Raw genomic sequence first — 27,402 nt, forward strand, 5'->3', positions numbered from 1 at the left:
TATATTTACCATACATATATACATACAGCCGTTACTCGCTGACGAGTATTCGACACACATAAAGAAAATGGTCACGCAAGGCGTTTTCTTTCATGAGCTTTTCTGTGACTGAAAAGCCCGATACGTGATGTTATCTGCCTACCGCACTCCGGACATTCAAAAATCTCATTGCTTTGTTGCCTCTCTACTTTTTGGTTGCCGCTGTTAACTGAGTTTACAACCCTTCTCCATTGAGTTCTATTGTGAGCTGCTTTTTCCCACTCATTCTGCATGTTAATTCCCTTTAAATTTTCGTGGAAAATGTCCTTGTATCTTTTCAGTTGTCCACCCGGCCTCCTCTTACCGTCCACAAGCTCACCGTAAAGCAGAGATTTTGGTATGCGGTTTTCTTGCATTCTGCATACGTGACCAGCCCATCTTAAGCGGGATTTTGTGACCATGACTTCAATACTCTCGCAGTTAGATTTTTCAAGGACCGATACGTTTGAGACATGATGGAACCACCGGACTCTTAAGAGTTGTCTAAGGTGTCTCTGTTGCAACTTGTTCAATGCGTTCATGTGTCGGCGGTAAGGCACCCAGGTTTCGCTCCCATATATCATGGTGGGGATTATAATTGCTCGGTATACTGCAAGTTTTGTTTTTGTACTCAAGTCATGATTGTAGAAAACCCTGTCTTTTAATTTCCAGAATGCTCTTGAGGCGCTACTAATCCTGTGCTGAATTTCAGAGTCAATATTGGCCTTTTCCGAAATCAAACTGCCAAGGTAATTGAATTCCGCCACATATTCGAATAGTTCTTCTCCGATTTTATAGCATTGTTGTGATCTTCCGGGGGAGTGCACATGATTTTAGTTTTGCCGATGTTCAGCTTAAGGCCCAAAGCCTCGTATGCCCAGGTATATGTGTTCAACATTTCTTGTAATTGTTGTACCGTGTTTGCAACTAGAGCGCAGTCGTCAGCGTATTGAAGTTCTGTGATAAATTTTGTACGCTTAACACTGGTCTAATGTTTGCTATTACTATATTTACCAATGACATCGAAATGAATTTATTTAGAGTTCATTAATATTTACTATAAACTTACTAAATATTTTTGAACCTTATTTTTATTTTTTTATTCTTTGACATTGTAAACATTTATAAATATTTATTTTAAACAATAAGGCTGACAATGTAATTTGTATAATGTTTTGTATTTTCTTTTGTTTGTTTGTTTGTTTTAGTTTATCTTTGTCTACAAATTGTAAAATTTTTTGACAATAAAGGCATTTATTTATTTATTTACACCTGGAAAATATCGGATAAATAAATAAAGAACTGCTTGGTAAAATAATAGACATCTCAAATGAAGACGGTTGTTAAAATACTAACCTCAAATATATTCCGATCGAATCGTCTATGGAATGACTTTTCGTGAACTCGTTGCCCAAAATGACAAGTAACGCTTTATCGTGACGTTGAACAATGACAGTAAATGACGCGTCGAGCCTAAGTGACTTATTGTTAGTGGCGCTTTTTATGTAAAAAGGCAATTTCCTGTTTTCGGAGACCCTCTTCGTGCGTGGTAGATTCGTGCAACCGGTCTTTTTTTCTGCAACTCGTCTCGGTCCGGTTGATCTCTGGCTAGGGAGAGTTAAAAATCTAACACCGTTTTCTTTTTCACCCTCTTTTTGATAAAAGTACGCTTTTTATAAGCTTGTGCTATTCATCACCAGAACTGTGTGTCATGGTACAAAGAAAACAAGGTATGATCGATAGCGGCTCCAATTTCGTTAAGTTTGCGCATACCACCTGTGACGTCATACGCCATACAAAAAAATATCCATATTGTACAGTTGCCACTAATAAAAAGAGACCTAAAATAGGGAAGAATTAGGATATAATCCCAAAAGTTATGTCAAATCATCGAGCTTGACATTTGAAAAAATATTTTCACATTTTGACACAATCAAATTTCACAGATGACACAATCTATTTGACAATTTGAAATTGGCGCGCAGAGCTTGTCGACCAATGGTGCCGTTTATCACCTGTGACGTAGTGACCAACCTGCGCAATATCATACCTTGTATTCTTTGTATCATGACTGTGTGTTGTTATGTTGGTTTCTGACGAATTTTAAGAATGAAATTATTTTGTAATATTCTGGAATAAGATAAAATACTCTTAAGATTAGCTATAGTAAACGCCACGAATGTTTGAGAGTGATTCATCGGTCGCTACCATGGTACAAAGAAAACAAGGTATGATCGATAGCGGCTCCAGTTTCGTTCAGTTCGCGCATACCACCTGTGACGTCACTAGGAAAATCAGGAATAAATAAAAAATAAAGAAAGTTGACAGGAGATCTGCATTTTTGGGGTTATGGTTAAGAATTGTTTGTTTTAAGACTTTTAGTTCATTTAATTTAATAATTACTAAAACCAGTAGTTCCAAAAATATATTTAAAATAAAAGACAAAAATCCAAAATATTAATTATCTATTAACATGGATTTGGACGATAATAGGTAAGAATACTAAATTTATTTCTATATTAGGTATAAAATTGTTTATTAGGTTTTTAGTTTGCGGTGTTTATGGTAAATAATTTTCATGTTCATTGTCTCTGAATTCACATGAGGACAGAGGTGAGGATATCTATGGAAAAGTAACCACAAGAGGAATTGTTACATCATTTAAAAAATGTTGGGAATTTTATTGTTTCCCATCGAAAAGTAGAAAATGCCAATGCAGATGAATGTATTGTAATTGTGATAGAAGTAATTCCAAGGGTGAAGTTTATTATAATTAGTGACCTGTGCTTCTTTTATATGTAGATGTTTCAAGTTTTGAGAATAAATCGGTTGAACAAAACCCAAAATTTAGAGGAAGTACCTATTTGCATACCCAGAATATGCCCATCAAGGATTATAGCTCAAATTTCCTTTAATGGTAGGCAATTATTCAATGCAAATTAACTTTTAAGTGACTGAAATATTAAATAGTTTACAATATGGTATATCACTAAAAATATATTACTTTTAGGTACAATTAGGGCCCGATACATTTCAAAAAGTAGAATATTATTTTATATTAAATGAGGTATTGTACCAACAATCAATTTTTATTAATACCGGAGATTAAAAAATAACAGAATAAATAGTTTTTTTTATACTACAAAAATAAACTATAGAATACAACAGTATTTAAAAAATTAAATAAAAAGTTATGTCCCGGCTGAGATTCGAAATCCGGTCTCTCGCTTCCTATCCTGACTCTTTACGCACTGCTCCACAGTAACTTGCTTAGCGTTAATTCAATGACGGTATATAAAAAAAAAAACAAGTTTACTACAATATCTTGACGATTTGAACTGGCGCGCGGAGCGTGCTAACCAATAAGTGCCTCAGTTATCACCTGTGACGTACCTGCGCAATTATCATACCTTGTATTCTTTGTACCATGGGTCGCTACCATGATACAAAGAATACAAGGTATGATATTGCGCAGGTTGGTCACTACGTCACAGGTGATAAACGGCACCATTGGTCGGCAAGCTTCTGCGCGCCAATTTCAAATTGTCAAACAGATTGTGTCATCTGTGAAATTTGATTGTGTCAAAATGTGAAAATAATTTTTCAGATGTCAAGCTCGATGATTTGACATAACTTTTGGGGTTATGTCCTAATTCTTCCCTATTTTAGGTCTTTTTTTATTAGTGGCAATTGAACAATATGGATATTTTTTGTATGGCGTATGACGTTACAGGTGGTATGCGCAAACTTAACAAAATTGGAGCCGCTATCGGGGAAACGTTTCCCACTTCCAGCGAAAGATATGAAATAGAAGAGATTACATTAGGAATGTAGCTGAGTGTAATGGATATTCTCCTTCACTAGTTGATAAATTAATTAGAAAACGTAGGTATAGGTTAATGATTTCTGAAAATTCGACTTTTCAAGTGGAGAAAGACACGTCTAAATATTTTTCGATGCCGTTTGATAGAGAGTTATCCCGTGGTCTAAAAGGAATTTTGAAGAATGTAAATTATAAACTTGTGTATAGTGCTAATAATAAATTACAACAATTATTAGGTAATCCAAAGGATAAAACACCTCCACTGGAAAGGTCGGGTATTTATGAAATTTCTTGTAAAGATTGTAATCAGAAATATGTTGGGCAAACTAGAAAATCAATATTAACTAGATTTAAAGAACATTTAGCTCAGATAAGATATGGTAAACCGGATAAATCTTGCGTTGCCGAACATATTGTTCATAAAGAACATTGTATAGATCTTAATAATTTAAAATTAATTAAACAAGTCTCAAATTACAGGCAATTAGATGCATATGAAAGCATCAGAATTAATAAATGTAAAGATAGTATGAACAGAGACAACGGTCCAATTCCTTCAAGTTCTTTGTTCCTACTACTCTAGTGGAAATCTAACTGTTACGCTCAGTTGGCTCTGACTCGGTTGGCTAGATTTTGCCACGCCCTCTGGGGCCCACTGAGCGAGTATATAAACGCTCAACTTGTAAATTGTACTTTAGTTTATAATCATCTGCTGATGATGCTAACATGGTTAGCGAAACGCGCGTCCAGTGTAAAAGTAAAAGTGTTTTGGTGTATTGTGGTGATTTAGTGTTTTTATTTAACATGATATTATACAAAATAATGACTGACATTAGGATAATTGTCAAATAATAAACGACAACCTTGCTGAAAACGGCGCAATGTGACCAACACAGCGATAATAAAATTAGGTTTAAACAAATTTTTGCAGCTTTAATCTAAATAAAATATCTGTTACAATCATTGGCTCTATAAAGTAAAATGAAGAACTGCTCGGTGATTTTAATTAGCTTGCAAATTTAAACATGTTTGCCAATATTTCATTTAGTCAGATTTATAGACTTTAGTGTCGTTGTCGATATTATTGATGACGTGCATCGGAAAATGTTTTGCGATTACAATCAACACAGATATTAAAATTAAAATTCATTTTATACATATAACTCTTAATTAAATTTATTCAATTATCAAAACACTTTTAAACGTAACAACAAAAAAACCATATCACAAATTATTGCTGTGACGATGCATTAGGGCACGGACAAGGCTGGCGAGGTGGATAACATAATACCGGGCTATCGACAGTAGCCGTAAAACACTTATATCTAGCTTTAGGTTTTCCATTTCCTCCATTATTGTGAGAGTTTCCGTTCGACTTATTATTGGACGATCCATTGCCATTCGTGTGACGGTACGAATTTTTCTTGCCTAAATGTTTACCGTCACAGAATTCGCTTGGGCCACAACTCGGAGGACTGGTGAGACACTCAGGGGAACCGTGACAACCGGTCCTTGGACAGTCATCCTAAAAATTATATTATTTCTGGTTTATTTTATTTTGAAAGTGAAAGTTTTCGTCCTTTCTGTATGCACTGTTTGTATTTTGTCCCACTTTAAACAGGCATTAACTTTTTTATTATTTAGAGATAGGACATTCATTAAACAAAAACAAAGTAAAGTAAACGCAGCGAATGTTTGGGAGTGATTCATCGGTCGCTACCATGTGAACTAATCTGTTCAAGGTCACATAAAACTTAATTCCAGTGCCGTGGTGTTTCAAGTCATATAATAATCAATATATAATCTGTTGTTTTAACTGTCAAAGTCTTGTCAAAACATATATTTGGTTATAAACTTTGAATAAGAAGACTAAGGAAGGAGCATATCAAAAATCTTAGGTACACCGCGATGGGCCTCAAATATGGCCGACTTAAATTCCGGTTTATCAGTGTCGTTCTAATTTTATTTAAAAAATGTAAAACTATGATGTAGGGTAGACTCAATAATTTGTTGTTTTATTTTACGTTGTGAATAAATGTTGGTAGTTATTAAAATTGTTATAAAAATATATAATTCTAATAAAAATAGATAAGTTATAAGTATTTATTAACACAAACATCCGATACGCTACTGAAGCAGGTAAGTCAAATTAACGTATCTAAATTCTTTGACATCTAATCTTTGACAAGTTATAAATAAAAGCTAAAATGCAAGAAAAATATATAATTTAGTTAATTTAAGTGAATTTCATAAATGATCGGTTTACTACACGTATGTATATTATATAGTCACTTACTAGCGAAAAGTTGTTCCATTATTTCACTCAATTTTTGCCGAGATCTACCGCACGCTACACAACCAACTATTTTAGAGTCTTTTTCGATAAATTGCGATAGTGTCATTGTTAATTTAAGTTCTGCCACAATTTCCATCTAGATTTACTACCTTTATACAACTATCAGTAGTAGAATAAATAATAAATAACATAAAATAAGCTCCGTAAAGACTGACAAATCCACAAAATTTCAAATCAAATTCAAATGTGTCAAATGAATCGTCAAACAGAACTGTCAAGGATCCCCACCCTAGAGTGCTTTTATGGTGGTTTTTCCGCCCACCATGCATGAATACATGGATAGCATTATGCTCCTTACTTAGTCTTCTTATTCAAAGGTTCAAGGTCACATAAAACTTAATTCCAGTGCCGTGGTGTTTCAAGTCATATAATAATCAATATATAATCTGTTGTTTTAACTGTCAAAGTCTTGTCAAAACATATATTTGGTTATAAATATAAACTGGAATGCCCCATTGGTCGCATTGCAACCACACCAATGGACTGACGCACAAAAACAAATCAATCAAAGAAACGCGATATAGTATCGTCTTTGTCAATCGCCCTAACATTTTAGAATAAGTAGGAGGAGCGCAGGCAGATGATTAGAGCGGGCCTTTAAAAACCTACGTCTGCGGTAAAAATTTACGTTTTTAATGTAAAAATGATAGCGCGCGTGTCGATTCTAACTTCATCAAGCGATGAATCACTCCCAAACATTCGTGGCGTTTACTTTAGTTAAGTTTAAATGCCAGACTTGATAGTATTTTTTAATGAAGACTCTATATACAGGGTGAGTTTTCTACGATGTTCTTTATGATTATCTCGGAAACTACTGGGGCTAAAGAGTCGGTTAAATCGGGAAAGAATTGCCATATTTTATATACAGAGTGTCCCACTTAAATTGGATACAAGTCAATATCTTGGTTGTTTGTTGAGCGATCTTTTCATTTTTTGCAGGAGGCTGTATGGCTATAAGACGTACATTTTGCCCAGGGTAAGAAATGCGTTACCTCATAAACGTACGTTTTAATGGGGTTCGATATTTTTCGAGTCGAGAGTAAATAAACTACCTTTAGTACAGTATTTATTTCAAATCTGATAAATTATATTGAATCCTCCTTAACTAAGATACTTAAGTTCTAATTTTCATAAATATTGATACAGGGTGTGTCATTAAAATATGACATTTTTATTTTTATTATTATTTTTTAAGTACTTACGACGCCACTGGATAAACAACTTGTTTATTATCAATAACCAATTATATCCAATTATTAATTACTTAATAATCGATTTAAGTTTGGTCGAAGATGATCGAAGATGTTGACTTTTAGTTCGTTATAGTATTATAAATCTTTGTTTAGAGCATATTTTTCAAAGTTAATAGTGATTGTTTTAGGATTTTTTAAAATATTCCTCAATAAAACGAATAAAAATCATATTTCAGATTCCATTGAAAACTGGGTTTTTTAATTATTTTGTAACTCATTTTATTCATTTGTATTAGCAAACTTAAAAACAATTTTTTAAAGTAAACAAAATAAATTGAAAATATTTAGTTTTTTTGTATCGCATCTTAATTATTAGGCATGGAAGCTATCTGAAAACTTAAAACGATTATTAATTGATAATTGGTTATAATTGGTTATTGATAAGTTTATCTAGTGGCGTCGTAAGTACTTAAAAAAGTAATAAAAATAAAAATGTCTTATTTTAATAACACACCCTGTATCAATATTTATCAAAATTAGAACTTAAGTATCTTGTGTAGAGAGGATTCAATATAATTTATCGGATATGAAATATATACTGTCCTAAGGGTAGTTTATTCTTGATTCAAAAAATATCAAACCAAAAAAATAAATAAAAAAAGACCGCAAACGAAAACCCATAAAAAACCTTAAAATGTTTCTTTGCGCACGCTCGTATAAAAAAATCGTAATCTTTAACTTTGGCCCCTCCCTTATTAAGAAGTCTGGTCACACCTATGCCCTGTATATTGGTGTCTACTACTCTGCTTTTTTTAATACAAAACAATATTAAATCATAATGAAAAAAATTACATAATTTCATGAGGTGTGATTAACCAATTTTTGTAAGAAAAATTAATTAAGAAAATGGCTAACAAGTAACAAGGTATGAAGTAAATAATATCAATTGCACCAACTTATTTTTTCGTAAAATAAAATAAACTACTTTGAAATTAAAACGACAGACACATCTATCAGTGTCAAGGATTTTGTCGTTAGACAGACTAAAAATTTCAGGCAATTCATAGAAACGGTGTCCAAGTCAACTTTCACACTTTTTTCAGTCGTATGGTAGTCATACCTGTAATCCATTGCGTTTTTCGCATAAACACCCAGTATACAAAATACTCGCTCTTAATTCTCTAGATTTCGAAGTCTTCAATCTAATAACACCCTCCTCTTTGTGAGAACCGTTGTGACTTTCTTTAGATTTCTGGTAAGGTTCTCTATAACAAACCTACAAAAATAATTGTCATGATAATAACTTCTGGTGATGACAATTCTTTGACATATTTCTTAAACTCAAATTATAAAATCGTGTGCTACTTACCATTACTTGAGGTGGATCAAAGTTATAATTATTTTTATTGTTGTCCTCCTTGCCGTTATTTTTAATTTCTGAAGGATAGTCATACATAGGAACACAACAAGGTAAACATATTGGTTTGACACCTATCTTCATCGAGTTTTCAACATCTTTCAAGGTTTTCTTAATTTTTGATGATAGTTCTGTGATATTTTCGGATATTTCCTTCGTGGGGCACACGAAAACCATTTTTTACGGAGAATTTTGAGAGAAAACTAGAATTTTGATTCTTGAAGCCGAAAGAGAATTGCAAATTTAAAAATGTCAAATAGAAATTGACATTTTGTAGTAATTGTTTTACCTTTATTGAATCGAAATAAAAGGTAAAAATTATTCATAAACGTTTGTTGATATAACAAATAAGACTTACAGTTAAAATTAAATACATATAATGAAAATAAATTTTGAACACATATTTTTAAAAATAAAATTAAACTATTTAATAGAAAGAGCTCTTGTGTTCTTGTTTTCCCTCGTAGAGATCACGGCAGCAATTAACAATCAAGTAGATCAATATTCGTTGAAATTAAGCAAACAAAATATATAATGTGTAAAAATCACCTAGCATCAATTGTTCGAATTTAACCTGTACTGGCTATGTTTTTATGATAACTGGCCAGAATTCATTCAAATAACTCTGTTTAGTATTAAACGACATTATGGAGCGTAGACCATCTTAACAGAGACGAAATGCTAAGGGCCATGGGTATGCTCGAAGCTGGAATGCGCCAAATCGACGTTGCTAGAGCATTAAATACACCGCAAAGTGTAATATCGCGATTAAGTGCACGCTACTGTGAAAGTGGTGATGTTGCTGAAAGGCACACAGGGCGACATCGCATTACTACCCCTCAGCAAGATCATTTTTTACAATTAAATGCTCGACGCCGACCGACTCTTACAGCACCAGAGCTTAGTTAAATTTTCCAGGAAACACATAATGTAACCGTTAGTCCTGACACTGTTCGCAATAGATTAAGAGAGGTCAACTTAAGAAGCAGACGCCCCTGGAGAGCTCAACCCTTAACTAAAGGAAATCGAGAGGTACGATATTTGTGGGCTCAAGATCATGTTCAGTGGTCGAATGAACAATGGGCCAATGTTCTTTTCACGGATGAGTCACGCTTTGGAATTCATCCGGATTCGAGAAGGCTTAGGGTATGGAAAGAACCGGGAAATCTTATTCGGTTGGATCATGATCAGGAAGTGCACCCTTATCAAGGTGGAACAGTTATGGTCTGGGGAGGAGTCCAGTTAGGCCGAAAAACCGATCTCGTTTTTCTTGAAAGGTTTCTAACAGGAATCCCATATCGTGATTTAAATCTTGAGCCTGTCGTGTTACCATATGCCAATGGTTTTGGGAAAAACTTCATTCTCATGCATGACAATCCACGGCCTCATACAGCCAGAATGGTAAGTGAGTTTATCAATGCTCATCAATTAAACATCTTACACTGGCCGGCACAATCTCCTGACCTCAACCCCATCGAGCACGTATGGGACGCGGTCCAAAGAAGAATTTTGAGAATGGGTATGCCTCGTGAAACTCGTAAGGATCTGGTTCGGGCCGTGAATGCAGCGTGGCAAGCTGTACCTCAAGAAGAGATCGACAACCTGATCAGGAGCATGGAGAGACAATGTAGGGCTGTAATGAACAGTAGAGGAGGCCATACCCTTTATTAAGTAAAAATGGTTTTATCTTTTTTTTAATTCACAGTTTAGAATAAAAAAAAATGTGTGTATTTTTTTGAGCTCAATAAAAATCAAGGTAAATTTGAAAAATTCGGTAAATTTCGCATTTTTATTTCCAATACGTCCTGTAAACTATTTGTTTATTTTAATTTTATTATATCAGAAATGCAAATAATAAAATTACTGACGATGGCTGGATAAAATTGTAATATCCCTAGACTTTTCCGGTGTGTGTATATCATGTCAAAAAACTCCCAGACACCAATTTTCATCTAAATGTTGACGTTACTTCAGAGACTATTATTGGAATAAATCGAAATAAAAATAAAACTTCTATACCCTGTACCTCCGAAATTAAGCGTTTTAGGAGATACATTTATGCGAACTTACTTATTTTTATCTGTAGAATATGCTGCCGAAGTTTCCGGAATACCCGGTATAATAATGCTTCACTTACCTATATGAATTAAGGTAACTATCCCCACAAAATACCTCAACATTTCGTCTAATCCTACTGGAAAAAATATGTGTCGCGAATTCAACGTGAATAACAAACCCGCACGCTCTACATGGAACAACGTTTCGTCGATTTACCGCAGCGTGACACGAAACAACAGATTCAGCGAACGCACCGCATAATTTGACATCGCCGTTGCATCAGTGAGCGGTGTTGAGGGGTGCACGAACGGCACTGGATTGCTCCTGCTGAACGGAGACCCGGCAGGACCCGGGGCGGCCACCGTGGGCGGGACTATCCAGCGACACGCCCCCCTTATAGTCTGGATGACTCTCTGGAAACCTGCGTGGTGCAAGTGGCGTAGGCTCCTAGTGGATCTTGGGAAATTAATGGATTTTTAACTTTATTTACTCCCTGTTTTTATTAGGATGTCGTACACTGTTTAGGCTTATTTTGTGATGCGGGGGTGGGTTTTTTTTCTGTAACAGGTGTTCGAGTACGGGGGGACGCATTCCAGACAGTCTGGATGAAATCGATTTTTTTTTATTTTTTATTAATTAATATGCAATTAGTCAGTTCCTTCATTTTAAAGCAGTTTTTGCAAAAATACTACCCATTTATAATATTTTTTATTTTTAAGATTATTATGGTACCTAGTGAATGTTATGGTAGTCAAACGTGAGAATGTTAGTTAACCAAAAGCTTATAGTGATGAAACTTTTCTGAAAATACATATTAAATTCCCTGTATAGGATTTTAATTATAGTTATTTTAGAAAATATGCAGTATACTCTGTTTTTTTTCTCAGGTAAAGCCGGAGTCTCATGCATCCGAAATCCGATGACACGACGATCCGACGGTGCTCCTATTGGTCGAAATATTTTGACAACAATTTTTATCCGATAATTTTAACTAATCATCCGACGTCGTATAAAGTTAAATTTTGTTTAACTTTTGTACGATATCGTGTGTTTTTTAACCTCACTTTTTTTGAAAACATTTGTTTTTAAAAACAAGTTTAGTGGGAAGTGGGCAATTTCGGGATATTTGGCGAGGAAGTTATTTTTGTAAGTGTTTCTCCAATAAAACATGACATGAATATCTATTCAGCGCAGCAGAAAAATGTTAAAACTGTCAAATTTCGGAACGAACTTTCGGATGTATGTGACAGGCTTTTTTTATTTCACACGATAACTTCAAATTTCGGATGTCGTACCATCGGATTTCGGATGCATGAGACTCCGGCTTAAGATTTCGACAGACGATGACAGAAGAAAAGCAGATGACGTCCCATACCAATCTATTTATTTTACTAAAAAAAGTTTCTAATAATTTTTAAGTTATCTATGGATGGGTTTAAATATAAATCCGTCATACGTCGTGTTTTGTTGTTTTTAACCAGTTTTATTGGTTTATTTAAAAAATGACAGATCGTATTTCAATTTTATTGGTTTGACGGAACGATGAACGACAAACGGACGCCGATGCGTATGAACTCGCCTTTAGATTTTTGTCATTTTTGACGCTTGTCAAAGTCTTGCCAAATTATTGGTTATAATTTTGTGTCAACTTTTGTTAAATACCCTGCATTTTGAAAGATGATGCATTTTGATTCGTATTATTACGTGTGTTTTGTGTCTTTTGAAGTCAAGTGGAGGAAAAATCGAGTGAAAATTAACTGTAGGCCCAGAGCACAGTTTATGGTTAATACACGCTGCCCAGGCAGAAAGTCTTATACACCAATGAAGTTGCCATCGATAAAGTTTGTATACCATTTCGTCGTAGATAAGTGCATTTCGTATATAAGGATCAAACTAAACACATACTAAAAACTGGAGTAGCTGTAAAATATCGACATCACACGATAGGTAAATAATGGATTTTAGTACTGGTGCAGAAAAATAATGTCAAAAGGTACTGGTTTAAAAAAATTAAGATTAAAGGTAATTAATCCACCTTTAAGGTATAAAATTTGGTAGGTGTTATTATTAATAAAATAGTTGTTGTATTTACCTATGTTGTTTTATTTATACCTGTGGAATATTACAAATTTGTATTTGTACATAAGTTATATTGATAAATATAATCATAAATGCGGGTAGTTTCATAAAGCTTGAAAGTAAATAATAGTTATTTTTTATATTTTTTTGGTATGTAGTGCCTTGTTCTTGTTTGTTTTGTATTAACACATACCGTTTTTATTAAATAAAATAACTCGATTACATTTTTTAGTTTTATACAGTTTTTTTCACAATATTTTGAAGTAATCACTTGTCATCTTGTCAATCAAATTTTAAATATATCCTGCAATGCGTTCCAGTTGTACCAACTTATTTCTTTGTAAAATAAAATAAACTACTTTGAAATTAAAATGACAGACACATCTATCACTGTCAAGGATCTTCTCGTTGGACAGACTTATACTATATATAATATGCAGTGGTAGGATAACACTTCTGCATATACAAGGTGGTCCGAACTGGATTCCGGAAACTTCTGCAGCATATTCTGCAGATAAAAGTAAGTGAAAAAGTTCGTATAAATGTATGTCCTAAAATGGCTTAGTTTCGAAGATACAGGGTGTAAAAATTTCATTTTTATTTCGATTTTTTCCAAATAATTTATAAAGTAACTTCAATATTTGGATGAAAATTGGTGTCTGGGAGTTTTTTGACATGAGAAATTTGATTCTGATATCAACATGACTCCTACTTGTTCGGGGCGCCACGTACATATTTTTTAACTGGTTTGAAGAGCAATAACTTTTCGTCCGTACCTGTATAAAACTACTGAGTAAGAAAATATACATTTACGATGTTTTTTACGTAAAAAAGGTATCTTTGTAAAAATCCCTAGGAGTAATGGTTCTCGAGATATTTGGAATCAAAATTATTAATACCAGTCATAATTGACATAAATTAATTATTAAATATGTTGACTAAATAGTTATTACACTGAAATCATAAATTTGAAATGTTTTTGTGCAAGAAGTTCAACAAAACCTGTTTTATCATCATTTTTTCGAAAAATTTTTGATTGATTTAAAAAAATAAAAAGTTCACTATATCTACTAAACACGTTTATTTTTTGTCAATAATGACAGGTATTGACTATTCCCATTCTAAATACCTTGAGAACGGTTGCTCCGTAGCGATTTTTACCAAGAGACATTTTTTACGTAAACAATAACAAAAATGTATATTTTTTCACTCAGTAGCTTTATACGGGTTCGGACGAAAAGTTATTGCTCTTCAAAACAGTTAAAGCACATGTAGCTGGCGCCCCCTACAAACAGGAGTCATATTGACATCAAAATCAAATTTCTCATATCAAAAAACTCCTAGACACCAATTTTCATCCAAATATTGATTTTATTTCAGAAATTATCTGGAAAAAATCGAAATAAAAATGAAACTTCTACACCCTGTATCTCCGAAACTAAGCATTTTAGGACATGCATTTATACGAAATATTTTTATCTGCAGAATATGCTTTTCAGTTCAAGCACAGATTATACAGATTATAATCTTTGTTTTTTCTTTATTGTTTTTCGTGGTTCCAATTTTCGGAATCGGGCACTAGTTAGATGACTAGTTTGCGCACATAGCACGCCCACTTATGGCCTCTAAAATTGTGCACAGCGCCTGACCGGCACAGTTATTAGAGAGATATCGGAATACCGAATAGCGTCATCCAGTATTTACGCGTACCTTATCATGGTTACGATATGCGCGAGTCAACTTTTAACGCAACACCCGCTAATAACGTTACCGCCTGACGTAATTTGCGGATCAATTACACCAAGCGCTCTTTCTAAATAACCTCTGAAAACGTTTAAAAATTGCTTAAATGGGCATGTGCGGGTATTTGACAACCGGAGCCGGCCGGCGAGATCTTTTATTTTAGGTTATGTTTGAATTGTTTTGAATTATTGCTTTAGTTTTATTTGGTAATTTGATATTTAAGTAGCTGGGATTAGTTTTAATTAAATAAATATGGCCCAAAATATGGATTCCACCTCTTCAAATACTAAAGAACCTATAAAGAGTCTTAGGTTTAGAGCAGATGACGAGCCCTTCTAAGAGAATTTGTTGCTTGTTGCCCTAAACCCACTGGCAGACGTTGAACAATAAAGCACTGGAAATAAGCACTTTAGCTCTTTCAAAGTTTTATAAATTCAAAGTTAGGTTAAGTTTAAATAGCGGACGCGACGCGATCAGAATTCTTTCCGAACCGATAACTATCAATGAAGAGAGTTAATCAGTTAATACCACCTCACGTAAAGGAAATAACACCTGGCCTTATTAACGTCCATGCACGCTATTCAGTTTAGCGATATCTCTCTATTACGCTGTTTATTGTTATTTTACGCGAGTTTATTTTTGCGCACAGGAAATTTGACTCGTTTGCACATCGTCATAAAAAACAATTTTCGTACCACGAATTAAGGACAAGATTTTTATCTGTATACTTATAGGATACCTAATCTGTGGTTCACCTAGTAGTTATCACCTATTCTTTAAGTTCAACGTTCTAAAACGACCTGAACAGAATAAAAAGAAAAACTTTCTTAATGTTCTTCTCAATTATCAAATATTTTAAAGTAAGAAAACTTCGGGGGAATTTAGGGTCGAGTAATGTAAATCGGGGCTTTACACCCTATTTTGTGCCTTTGTGCTGTCGCCGTTGCATTAGTCTATTAGAAAGGGGACCAACCCTATCATTTAGTAATCTGTAGTAATCGGGCGTGCATTAAAACATTACAATAATAGACGTGCAGTCACGAAAAATGCTCCTTCCATTAGATCGGATGGGGAGACGTAACTTAACAGCTCCATTACCGTATCATTTGAGCATTGTGCTAATGACGTTCGATTTAGGGAGGCACGAATTAAATCGATCTTTTTAAAACATCGATATTGATGAAATAAGTTAAAAATATATTTTTAAGAGCAACCCAAGTAGCATTTTCACGACTTGCGACCACATGTTTACTAAACACAACGTTGGATTAGCTACAAAAAATAGTTAGCTCCCTATCTTGGGTATTAAAATAAATTTAAACGTTTTTATAACGTTGTGCCGACGTTGGACTAGTACTACAGCAAAGTAGAAGCTTCTGCGACGTCGAATAAACGTTGTCTTGTAACCTTTTTTGCTTAAGTGATCTTCAGGTGATTCGGACAACGTAGTTACAACGTTGGACAATATAGAGTTTTCCGACGTCAGTTTCAGGACCTATTCCAACGTTATGCAAACGTCGTCTGTTTTACTAATTCCAACGTTGTTTAGATTTCCTTATTCTTACGTTGGTAGGACGTAGAGTCACTACCTTTTTGCAACTGTATTGAACCATAACCTTAAATCTTAAATTTTCAATTCATTGTTCTGTTCAGTCAGACAGTTCAGTGCTGTTTTTGTTTTTATAAAAAAAAAACTTAATTAAAATGGGACATAAGAAAGGTACATATAAAACTAAATTTAAATATACATCGACATATATTACCGACACTTCCTCGTTTATTTAGATTATAGAGGGCGGCACAAGCTAGACTCTAGAATGACTAAATTAGGCAATCTTGCGACTAGTATACTACCTGTTAAGGCCGAACTGCGACTTTATTAGTCCAGTATGCGACTACTCGAACTACTCCATCTTAATCTCCAAAACAACAAAGTTAAAGCCGCCATGTTGTTAAATAAGAAAATGTTTCGTTCTTAAAATAGCAATTCCTGCTTTTTGAATACATTAACTTGAAATATTTGACCCTAAAAAATACGCGGAAACAATTTTTTCGAATGCGAATAAATTATTCTCATTTTACTAAAAAAAAAATTCAAGAAAATTTTTAAAACTTCTTTAATTTCAAGGCCCATTAGTATTTTTTAAAGTAGAAACAATACATTTATCAATAAAGTTGTTTGCGTTTAACTTTTTACCTTGGGTAACGAGTTACAGAGTCGGTTAAAGTGTTTCAATAATTATGATCTTCAAACATCCTCCACACTTAAATACTTTTGTTTTGTTTTCCTTCACTGCCATCTGACATATGTCTCTAACTAAATCATAAAAATAATATTTTTACTATAATTATCCCAATTTAGGATAAAACGCGACTTAGACGCCATATTAGTTTTGTATTTCTGTGAATTAGGATTTTAAACAACGTTGCAGTTTGTACTAAATTAGGCTTCTAGCCAACGTCGGTATCCAACAGCGTTTCGACCTAAATATTATTCTTCAAACTAGTGCAGACTAGGGTTGGCACGAGGTTGTGCCGACGTTTGGTCGCGTGACACAACGTTGTCCCAACGTCCAAATGCTGCTTGGGAAAATAAAACGCTAATTCATGATAATACACCAAAACGCTTTACTTTTGCACTGGACGCGTGTTTCGCTAACCATGTTAGCATCATCAGCAGATGATTGACACAGTATATACAGGGTGTCCCAGAAATAAGTGCAAATATTTTAACTGGTAGTATAGTTCAACCCCAAAAACACGCCTATGAGGTTTTTTTCGCAAAAAAAAAATTTGAAAACTCGAAATTTTTTGAAAAATTTTTTGGAATTTTTTTTAGTTTTTAGTTAAAAAACATAATTTCTTGATAATATGGCAACATAGGTATTAGATTAAATTCACAAAAAAGAAAATCCAGAAAAGATCCAGTGGTTCTCAAAATTTTAGCAAAAAATTATTTTTTTTAGAGCTCATAATCTCACTTGTTATCTGACACGTGATCTCACAGGCAAATATCTAGGTAGGAGCGAAAATAATAATAATTAAAAAAAATAAGTTGACCGGCTGGTACTGAAGAGGCTGTGAAGGTACTTAATGATGCAAATCAATATGATTCAATATATCCTCATATATAGTGTTTCTGTTATGTTGATTAACCTGTAATGTAAAAATAAATTTACAAATTAGCTTTTAACGTGCCTGTAATATAAAAAAAAGTATTTTATTCTTACAGTGAATAAATAATGATTGTCATCATTCTTCCAGCGATTTAAAATACTAGAAGGTCTTTGAGTAACAGTAGCAATGATGGGGTATTTCCTATCCTTAAAGGACTGGAAGATAGCTTCTTCAAACCGTTTACTGAGTAATTCCATTTTACCAATTTCATCGATTATAAGAATATCTTTATTCTAAAAAAAGTGTATATTTAAATCTATGAAAATTAAACCGTTATACAGGGTTAGCTAAAATTACAATTATTTAAATTTGGGACTTTATTTTCAAAAACGGTTCACATTAAAAAGTTTACATACAACCCACCAACCATACTTTTACCCTCAACATTTAATTCGCGCACTTAGAAGAAAATTGTAAATTGAAAAAAAATGTAGATTTAAACCCCTTTGTAGCTTGGAAACAAAGCAGAATCGGATCTATGTTGGTATGAAAAATAAATTTAAATTTTACGTGAGGAATCCCCACACGAGAGATGGCAAATGTTGGCAGAAACTTGGTTGAAACACCCTGTATAGGTATGACATACCGTGCTGGCAACTGTTACTTTTGGGTGTATAACAGTAATGTTAAGAAAGTTTTTGAAAAAACTACAATCAATTGTTTTTAATATGTGAATATTTCTTTCTCTCTAGTAACCACTTTTTACATCATTTTCGCTTTTTGATTTCCTTTTGTTCATCATCTTTATCTATCAGCAATACCGCAGCTACAAGCACGGCAGCTTTCTTCTTTGAAATTCTTGACATAACGGTAGCCCTTCTCGACGAAAAGTGAATAAGCTGAACTGCGCAGTACAATGTGTTGCATCGTGTGTATAGAAAATGGCTGTACTACAAGCCGTACGATTTTCTTTACGATCTGCAGTTCAACGCGCAGTACGATAAATCGTTACGTGTGTAGGCCGTTTTAGAAATATGCACAGTTTTTCGGTTTATTTCATATGTTTGGCAACGTGTTTACTGTTTTCTCTTTGTTCAGTACATTATAAACGCATTTTACTCTTCTTACATACGGAAATCTCGACCCAAGACTAACCTTTGCCAGCTGTTAGTATGAATATGGTATGAATAATATACTTGGATATTTAGGTAGGTACCACAGCTTATCCGCTACCAGCTGTTCGCATGTTACGTTTGCTTAAATTTAGTATTCCCAAAATTGTTTTCATCTACCGCACCTGTTATCGTACCCATACCAACACTCAGAACGTCAGTCTCCGTTATATTAAAAGAAGTTTCAATAGAACTTAGAACCTGATATATTACATAATATAAGCGAATATCTAAATAGGTACGCTGATTTCCATACAAATGATCGGGAGTCGGCAAGCTGGTTACGAATAGACTGTGATTACGTATTTCGCATGAAATCAGTTTTGTCAACTACTGTTAACAACTTCTGAGCTCTTTTACCATTTACCAGAGCTTATACTTACAAAGTTGGTAAGCATTGGCATGACCATTTCTTCAAAGTCTTGTACACATACCATGTACTTTCCAACCATATGAGTGCCGATGCCATAAGAATTGTCGCTGCAAAGTACAAATTAATTTTAATAATATTCGTATAATAATTCTACAGAACATATTAACAAACACTTTCTTTGCCAAGATGCCTGTTTGGCCGGAATTCAACATATGAACAGAGAATCCGATACGTTCGTTGGCTTCATTTCTTATTTCATCTGTATAAAATCCATCAAACGTTACATTTCTACCTCGTAAATTATCAGTTATTTTTTTGATTGTTGTAGTTTTACCGATACCTAAAACCAAGAATTTTTTAATGGTTAATGAAGGAGCATATAGGGAACAATGTTAGTCATCACATACATGATTGTAAATGTGAAAAAATGCAGGAAGTGATTATTTAAACTTAAAATTACAAAATTTAACAAAATAATTAAAACAAAATAACTACAGCCTATTCATTAAACAGCCAGTCGATTTCGCAAATATCAGACCCGCACTTCACCTGCTGCGCCAGAATTGGCTGGTAAATATCGTATGATCGAAAAAAAAAACGGCGTCAACGATAGCTATGAAATGAAGATCTTTGTCATTTTATACGTAAAATTATATGGGGAACAACTAGACTTAATGTCATTTGTTTTTCGATAATACATTAGATCGTATGACCGAAAAAAAACGGCGTCCAGTTGTCTGGGAAATGACGATCGAGGACATTACCCATATAAATTTACATATCAAATAACAGCGATCTTGACTTCATAGCCATAGCTGACGCCGTTTTTTTTCGATCATATTGTATACTAGTACAGTAGGTATAGGTAGTAAGTAGGCATATAGGCATTCAATCACGAAATATTAGTTTATTATTATTAGTGATATTGATATTATAAGGGGATATTATTAAATAAGGATTAAGGTAGACAAGTATAGTTGAAGTATAGGCAACTAGTTATACACTTTCATTATTGTTCTTTTAGCATTTTTATCTGTGATTTTTATGATAGCTACATAACGAATGCTTCATCTACTTTTTCAATTAAGAAGATTCCAAATTAGAAAATTGCACCTGATTGCACGTCGAAGTACCTACTAATTTACACTTAAAAAATCATTAAACAGAAATCAACCCATGAATGACAATCTGTCATACTCACATATTATATTGTTTTTGGATATTGCATAAAAAAATCAAAATATTTCTGAAAGAACTACTGAAACGTTTCGATTGATATTGTATTTTCTATTTCAGATATCAATAATTTGTTTTTATGGCTTTACGAGTGGATTTTTAAAAAGTTCAAAAATTTACCTGGCCATCCTGTGATCAATATGTTTTTCATTGTTTGGTAAAATAGATGCTTATATCAGTTATATTCTTAGGATAATTCTTAGGAACCGTGTGAAATTGAACTTCTCAGTTTCTCTATTACAAAATTCTATATAAATTCCAAAACCAGCAGTTTTCTCTGATTAACCAGGATTTATTAATAACTCTTTAAAGGGAAAATACTATAACAATGTTGCTTGAACAAAATTATTTACAAAAATAGTTTTTACGTCCACATTAATTTGCTAGATATATATTTATATTATAGCTACAAATAAACTGTTAAGTTGCACAATTATATCTAATTGAATAGAACCCATTTATTCTAATATATTATTTTTTATGAACAAATTAAAACATTTTCATAATTTCTTTAAGTTAAAAACCCGAATATATTATACAACCAATTAAACAATTCTGTAAAACGTCAAAGTCAAAATCCAATGTCAAAATCCTAACCTATTTTTTAAAAGTTTGATTCAATGCACAATTCAATGTTTAATTTTGTTTTGTGATTTGAGCGTTTCGATTCGTTTTAGTTGTTTTAGATTTTTCTTTAGAGATTAGAACAATGTCTGGTGGAATGCTGTACGGAGGCGATGAAATTGGAGCGTTGGTTTTTGATCCAGGGCATCATTCACTTCGCGTAGGATACGCTCAAGAAGACACACCAAAGGCTGAAATACCGGCTGTAGTCGGTGTAGCTCCTGACGAAGCTATTAAATTAGAAGCAGAGTCTAAACCTGACGATAGTAATGTTTCGTCTCAATCACGTACGTATTTATAATATTTCACAACAACCATTTTCTTTTTTGTATCAATTGAAATACGTAATTTGGATTTGCCTCTTTCTTTCAATAGCTTTTATATAAATAATAAAATAATGTTGAATTAATGTCTTTTAGAGCATAAATATTATATTGATACTACATTTCTACATACCCCACGTGTCAATATGGAGCTGCATAGTTATATGAAAGATGGTATGATAGAAAATTGGGACATGTTTGAAAAAATATTGGATTATTCTTATGACAAAGTAAAACACAAAGCTTATTAATTATATATTTACTTAATGTTTTCATTTAATTTATTTAGATTATACAGTCAGAATCTCATTACCATCCGGTGCTTTTCTCAGAATCTCCTTGGAACCAGCGACAAAAAAGAGAAAGATTAACAGAGTTAATGTTTGAAAAATACAAAGTACCTGCATTCTTCTTAGTTAAAAATGCAGTGTTGGCTGCTTTTGCTACCGGTAGGGCCACTGCTTTGGTTATAGACAGTGGTGCTACACACACAAGTGCTGTTCCAGTGTTAGACGGCTATGTCATATCAAATGCTGTTGTAAAATCTCCTTTAGGAGGGGACTATTTAATATTAAGGTAAAATATATGATTTGATTATGTGTTAAATAATTTAAAAAAAAAATGTTATTAGAGCTCGAGAAATGCTTGAACAAATGGGAATTGACTTAACACCTGCAGCTCTAATTGCCAGCAAAGATGTTGTTAGGGATAAAGATAAACCTAGGTTTGTTAAAAAGAAATTGTCGTTTCAACCTTCCAATTCATGGATGACATACATGGTCAAAAAAACCGTACAAGATTTTCAGCAATCTGTACTTCAGGTAAATTAAATACATACTAATATAACTATAAAAAAAATAAATGTATCTTTAGAGTCACAAATATTTGTCTATCTTTTAACGTTTCTCTATACTTGATATCAAGAGCTACTGTCGAAATTTTTAACATCAACTGAAATGCACAAAGGACTGTTCGATCGCGTCAAATCGCCGCTGTCCTAGTCGCCGTGGAATGCTACGTCACGCGCTGACCAGCGCTCCACAGTGCGGCGGATGGTTATTCTAGCGGGACAAAATCTCAAGAGCAATGTTTGGGACTTAAAATCTAAGAACGTAGCAAATGGTCTAATATATAGCAACTATATGGTTAAATTTATTTATTTATTAACAACTTAATTTATTAATAAATAAATACAAGATAATAAAACGATATGATATTATTCGTACATGATACACAAAAACCGTATTGTAAACTATTGCCAAATACATAAAATTATGATATCAAAAAACTCTTTAGCAGTTATTTTTAAATTAATTTGTAATCTTGTGACACCCTCTATAATTTATTTTAAAAAAATATATTTTATTTTGAAAATAATAAATAAGATAGATATTTTAATTTTAATTTTAACACTCGGTAATTGTAAATTCATATATTAAGTATCTAAGACAATTTTTTAAACTCAGTGCCTTTTGATGGAGTTGTTTTGTTTTTATACTATCCGATTGAAATGAATCTTTTTGGGCATTCACCTGTTAAGCTTGAACTCCCTGTGACTGCGACTACCTGTGTTGGTAACTATTGGTAACTCAAAAGATCTACATCATTCAATATATCGATATTTGAAAAAAAAGTGTAAGTTTGATATCTGCAGAACAAAGGCACGAAGGATTTTAACAAATAATATACATACAGTAGAAAAGTACATACCTTTGGCAATCTTCAACATAATTTGGCTTTCTAATAAAATGTATAAGCATTTGTAAATATTTTGTTTTCGTATGATCTCTGCCTTGCTGAGCAGAAAACGACCAAATTTGGTTGATAAAAATGTATCGAAATACAAAGAATATTCATGCATTTTTGTATCAATTGGAATGTCTACTATTTATTCTTATCAGTACACATTTTTTGGCTTATTTCTAACCAAACGCTTTTGTCCCGCTAAATTTATCTTCCAACGCACTGTGCGCTCGTCCGTTAAACGCAAAAATAACTGTCACTGTCTAAAATCTTTAGCGCCAACTTCAACTCGGTCAGTAGATGACGTAAAAAAACTGACAGTGCAGGAAGATAGGAATCGAACTATAGGTAATTCAAAATAAGATCGCAGCGCCATAGCGGCGACAACTCGTACTAATCTATGGGCCATTCCGCATAATTTCGCCATTTAATTGTTTTCTTGTGGTTTGCGTTGTGTGTTTGATGTCTGTTTTCGAGTTTTTTTAGTTGGTTTGGGACAGTTTTGTGATTTGTGAACATTTATTATTTGTTAAAAGACTTCGGTTTTCATCATGCGATTAAGCATTTTGGAATATATGCGGTATTTGGACGGATCCACACATTCCAAATGTGTGGTTGAAGGGGAAAATGTCCTTAATGCAGGGCATTTAATTTTGGTTGGAAAAACCGAATTCACAAGCGACTGGATTAATGTTTATGGCTTGTGTTTACAATCCAGTGCCATTAATTCGGATCCAATGAAATTAAGGGAACTTTAACCACTGAGGAAGCCACTGTAAAGATTAAAGAAATGCATTGTTCTTGTAAAGCCGGTAACAGTGGTAAATACAAACATGTTTCGGCCGTTCTTGTAAAATGTGTCAGGCAAAATCAACATTTTTAGTTTTATTTTTGAGTTTGATTGCTATTTATTTGTATTTTGTTTAGAGAGGACATTGAGAGTTTAAAAAAAATATCTCCAACTGACATAAAATGTGTTTGGTCAACACAAAAGGTAGTTACCAAAGAGCGATATAAGCCTATTCCTGTAGATGAAATGCCCTGTTTTATTTATAGACAAGGTAAAACATTCCAATATTGAAACGGATGACAATGGAATTAGGACCTTTTTTTGCCAAAACCTGCCAAACTCTGCTATGTACATGCACAGAGTAGTAACTAGTTAATTAAATAAAAAATGTGTGTCTATATAATGGTAGTATTTATTTTTATGTCAATAGGTATAAAGTAAAAATATAATGTATGACTAAAAATAACATGCAAAAAAATATATGTATATTATTAAAAAAAAATAAGTACCAAAACAAGTGAAAAAAAATATCACTACCCAATAAATCGTTAATAATAATATAATAAGTTGTGTTAATAATAATATAAAAAGGCTTTCTCTAAGGCTTGCGACTGTGTAAATCATAATATCTTAATTAACAAATTGCAAAACTATGGATTCAGGGGAGTGCCGCTCGAATGGCTTAAGTCGTATCTTGGCAACAGAAGGCAGCTTGTGAGGATTGATACGTCTATGTCTTCTTGTAAGCTATAGAATGTGGTGTCCCTCAGGGTTCAGTACTTGGCCCTATTTTATTTCTGGTGCGCATCAACGACATTGCAAATCTAGACATTAGCGGTAAAATCTGCCTCTTTGCGGACGATAGTTAGTTTCACTGGAGCGGCCCAGATGTTACGCTTACTATATGATACTATATCGCAGGTGTCACGCACCATTAAATCTTGGTGCGATTCTAATCTCTCTATGCCTCAACCTTTCAAAAACTAAAGTTTTGTCATATAAAAGTACTATACAACCTTTTTGTACTTAATAACACCACTATTGACGTCGAGGACTCGATCGTGAGATTCTTAGGACTGTTGTGGACAACTCTTTAAAATGGGACTTGCAACATCGAAGCCTTATCAAAGAAACTAAGCTCTGCCTGTTTTGCGCTAAGATCAGTGTCTAAGGAACTTAACTCATCAACCTCTAGAATGGTCTATTCGCTGCCCCTCTTTTTGAGTCGCATCTTCGTTATGCCCTTTCATTCTGGGGTACTTGCTGCGCGACAAAATTTGATCGTATTTTCAAACTTCAAAAGAGAGTAGTTCGACACGTATTGGGACTAAATAGTAGAACTCACTGCCAGAATTTCTTTAAAATTTCAAAATACTGACTCTTCCTTCCTTATTCATTTTTGAATCTAACTTGCTTAATCCGCAAGCACATATTCTCTATTCCGGAAAGGCCTTCTCACAACTATCCACTTAGGGAATGCGGAGCACGATATTTATCTGCTAACCCCGAGCTCAGAACTAGTTAAGGGGCTCAATACTGTACAATGCCAAGAAAATGTACAATCATTTGCCTTCTCGAATATCAAGTCACTTTCTTATTCTCTCCCGCATTTCACAAAGCTCTGAAATCATACTTACTGGAGAGAGCCCTATATGCGGTAAACGACTTTTTATTGATGTTTAATCATGAACAATTCAACCATATACGAGATGCGCTTATCTACGACGAAATGGCATACAAACTTTATCGATGGCAAAATTTTTAATTTTAATATTTTGATCATCGCACACACTGGTTAAAGGTCTAGTATTTAATATTTTATAACTCTTGATTTTATGTTATTATAACATGATTTTATCCATTTACAGTTTTCCTTTTGTAAAATTTTCTAGATACGCCTGTGTTCTGCAATGTCCATATATGTTTTATTTGTAATTTTATGACGTAAATTTTTTTTTGAATTGATTTGTATTGTATGAAATTTTTTGTATTTTTTGTATTATTTGTATATTTGTTTTTGTGCTTTTTTTGTTTTGCTTTGTCGATGAAGCTGTTTTGGCTTTTTGTACAATAAAGCGTTTTTTTTTCTTTCGACAATCCTTCCTTTGGAAACGAATCTCGGGGTTTTTCTTTGCCCAAGAATTACACTTTGGCACACAGCAATAATGATTCATATTTATTTAATTTCAAACGAAAAGCACAACATAAAACACAAAGAATAAACGGGAAATAAGAGTCGTCAGCTTCGAACAATGCAAATCAATAAAAGGAATGGCCCATACGATAGTTCGAAAATTCGGGCGTAGAGGGCGTATCGCTTAGCATGAATTGCGTATCCTTATCTCTATAGTATCCTTGCCACGCCTATACATTTTATTTATTTTTTATCCCACTCATTTATCATTGTATATTTAGGTTTCAGAAAGTCAGTACGATGAAAGGGTAGTAAGTAACATTCCATCTGTACATTACGAATTTCCAACTGGTTATCATCAGGATTTTGGTACCGAGCGGTTTAAATTAGCCGAAGGATTGTTTGATCATGCAATGTTGGGCGCCGGTTACATAGGTATGACATGGGTGACATAATTCGGTTTCTGCATCACTAAATTAAAATTTTCAGCTGCTACAAGTGCAGGAATGTGCGATGTTGATATTAGACCAGCCTTATACAGTTCGGTTGTGTTAACAGGAGGAAATTCTTTGGTACAGGTATAGTTTACATGCTATTTAAATTTATATAAGTGAAATTACATAGTTTTTTTTTCATTTTAAGGGCTTTAGTGACCGTTTAAGTAGAGACTTGTCAGTTAGAACTCCTAGTTCAGCAAGATTGAAAATGATAGCTGCTAATGGATCTGTGGAGAGGAGGTTTGGCTCCTGGGTAGGTGGATCAATTTTAGCAGCAATCGGTACATTCCAACAAATGTGGATGTCTATGCAGGAGTACCAAGAGTCAGGCAAATCCCAAATTGACAGAAAGTGTCCTTAAAAAAGCTAAACAATTTTTTTAAACTTATTTTTGTATTGATATATTTTTTAACAATGAACTTTCTTTTTATATGAAAATTGTAAAATTATAAAACAATTTACGGTTGTGATCTTTTTAGATTTTCCGTCATGCTATAGGGAAAGTGTTTTAGTTGTAAAATGACGGTAGCATGGTTAATTAATTATTAAGTCAATGAGCATAGACAAACTAACAAAAGCAAGACGCGTCAACGCTGTACTGCAAAACGGTAACAAGTTTGATAAGTGTTTATTACCGCGCTTGCGTCAACTGGCCTTTTAGACGAGGACGGTTTACTTATGGATTGTGTATTTGCTTGAAATTGTA

The 27,402-nt window shown here is 33.5% G+C and overlaps 4 protein-coding genes across 4 annotated transcripts in view; 1 reads left to right on the top strand and 3 right to left on the bottom strand.

The window, feature by feature from the left end:
- LOC115884777 (protein Skeletor, isoforms B/C) overlaps positions 1-11,169 on the bottom strand; it is a 99,191-nt gene extending 88,022 nt beyond the window's left edge. The window contains exon 1 of the mRNA XM_030903453.1: positions 10,945-11,169. Within this exon, the coding sequence (XP_030759313.1) occupies positions 10,945-10,987 (43 nt within the window). The 5' untranslated portion in view covers positions 10,988-11,169. The remainder of the gene's footprint in view (positions 1-10,944) is intronic.
- LOC115884778 lies at positions 4,991-9,076 on the bottom strand. The gene is made up of 3 exons (XM_030903454.1): positions 8,760-9,076; positions 8,511-8,666; positions 4,991-5,366 (listed from the first exon to the last, which is right to left on the bottom strand). Exons 1-3 carry the CDS (start codon positions 8,982-8,984, stop codon positions 5,073-5,075), a joined length of 675 nt encoding a protein of 224 aa, XP_030759314.1. The 5' UTR covers positions 8,985-9,076; the 3' UTR covers positions 4,991-5,072.
- Positions 11,170-17,566: 6,397 nt separating the features above from the next.
- LOC115884796 (nucleoside-triphosphatase THEP1) lies at positions 17,567-21,088 on the bottom strand. The gene is made up of 5 exons (XM_030903479.1): positions 20,706-21,088; positions 19,521-19,689; positions 19,360-19,456; positions 17,918-18,097; positions 17,567-17,843 (listed from the first exon to the last, which is right to left on the bottom strand). Exons 1-5 carry the CDS (start codon positions 20,734-20,736, stop codon positions 17,778-17,780), a joined length of 543 nt encoding a protein of 180 aa, XP_030759339.1. The 5' UTR covers positions 20,737-21,088; the 3' UTR covers positions 17,567-17,777.
- Positions 21,089-21,190: 102 nt separating this feature from the next.
- Positions 21,191-27,383, top strand: LOC115884795 (actin-like protein 6B). Its single transcript, XM_030903478.1, has 7 exons — positions 21,191-21,496; positions 21,629-21,762; positions 21,822-22,108; positions 22,164-22,353; positions 26,481-26,634; positions 26,689-26,777; positions 26,842-27,383. Exons 1-7 carry the CDS (start codon positions 21,295-21,297, stop codon positions 27,055-27,057), a joined length of 1,272 nt encoding a protein of 423 aa, XP_030759338.1. The 5' UTR covers positions 21,191-21,294; the 3' UTR covers positions 27,058-27,383.
- The last annotated feature ends 19 nt before the right edge of the window (positions 27,384-27,402 follow it).

The sequence above is a fragment of the Sitophilus oryzae genome, unplaced genomic scaffold (assembly GCF_002938485.1).
Source record: "Sitophilus oryzae breed Bouriz unplaced genomic scaffold, Soryzae_2.0 scaffold_357_pilon_pilon, whole genome shotgun sequence".
In the NCBI taxonomy this organism is placed as follows: domain Eukaryota; kingdom Metazoa; phylum Arthropoda; class Insecta; order Coleoptera; family Curculionidae; genus Sitophilus; species Sitophilus oryzae.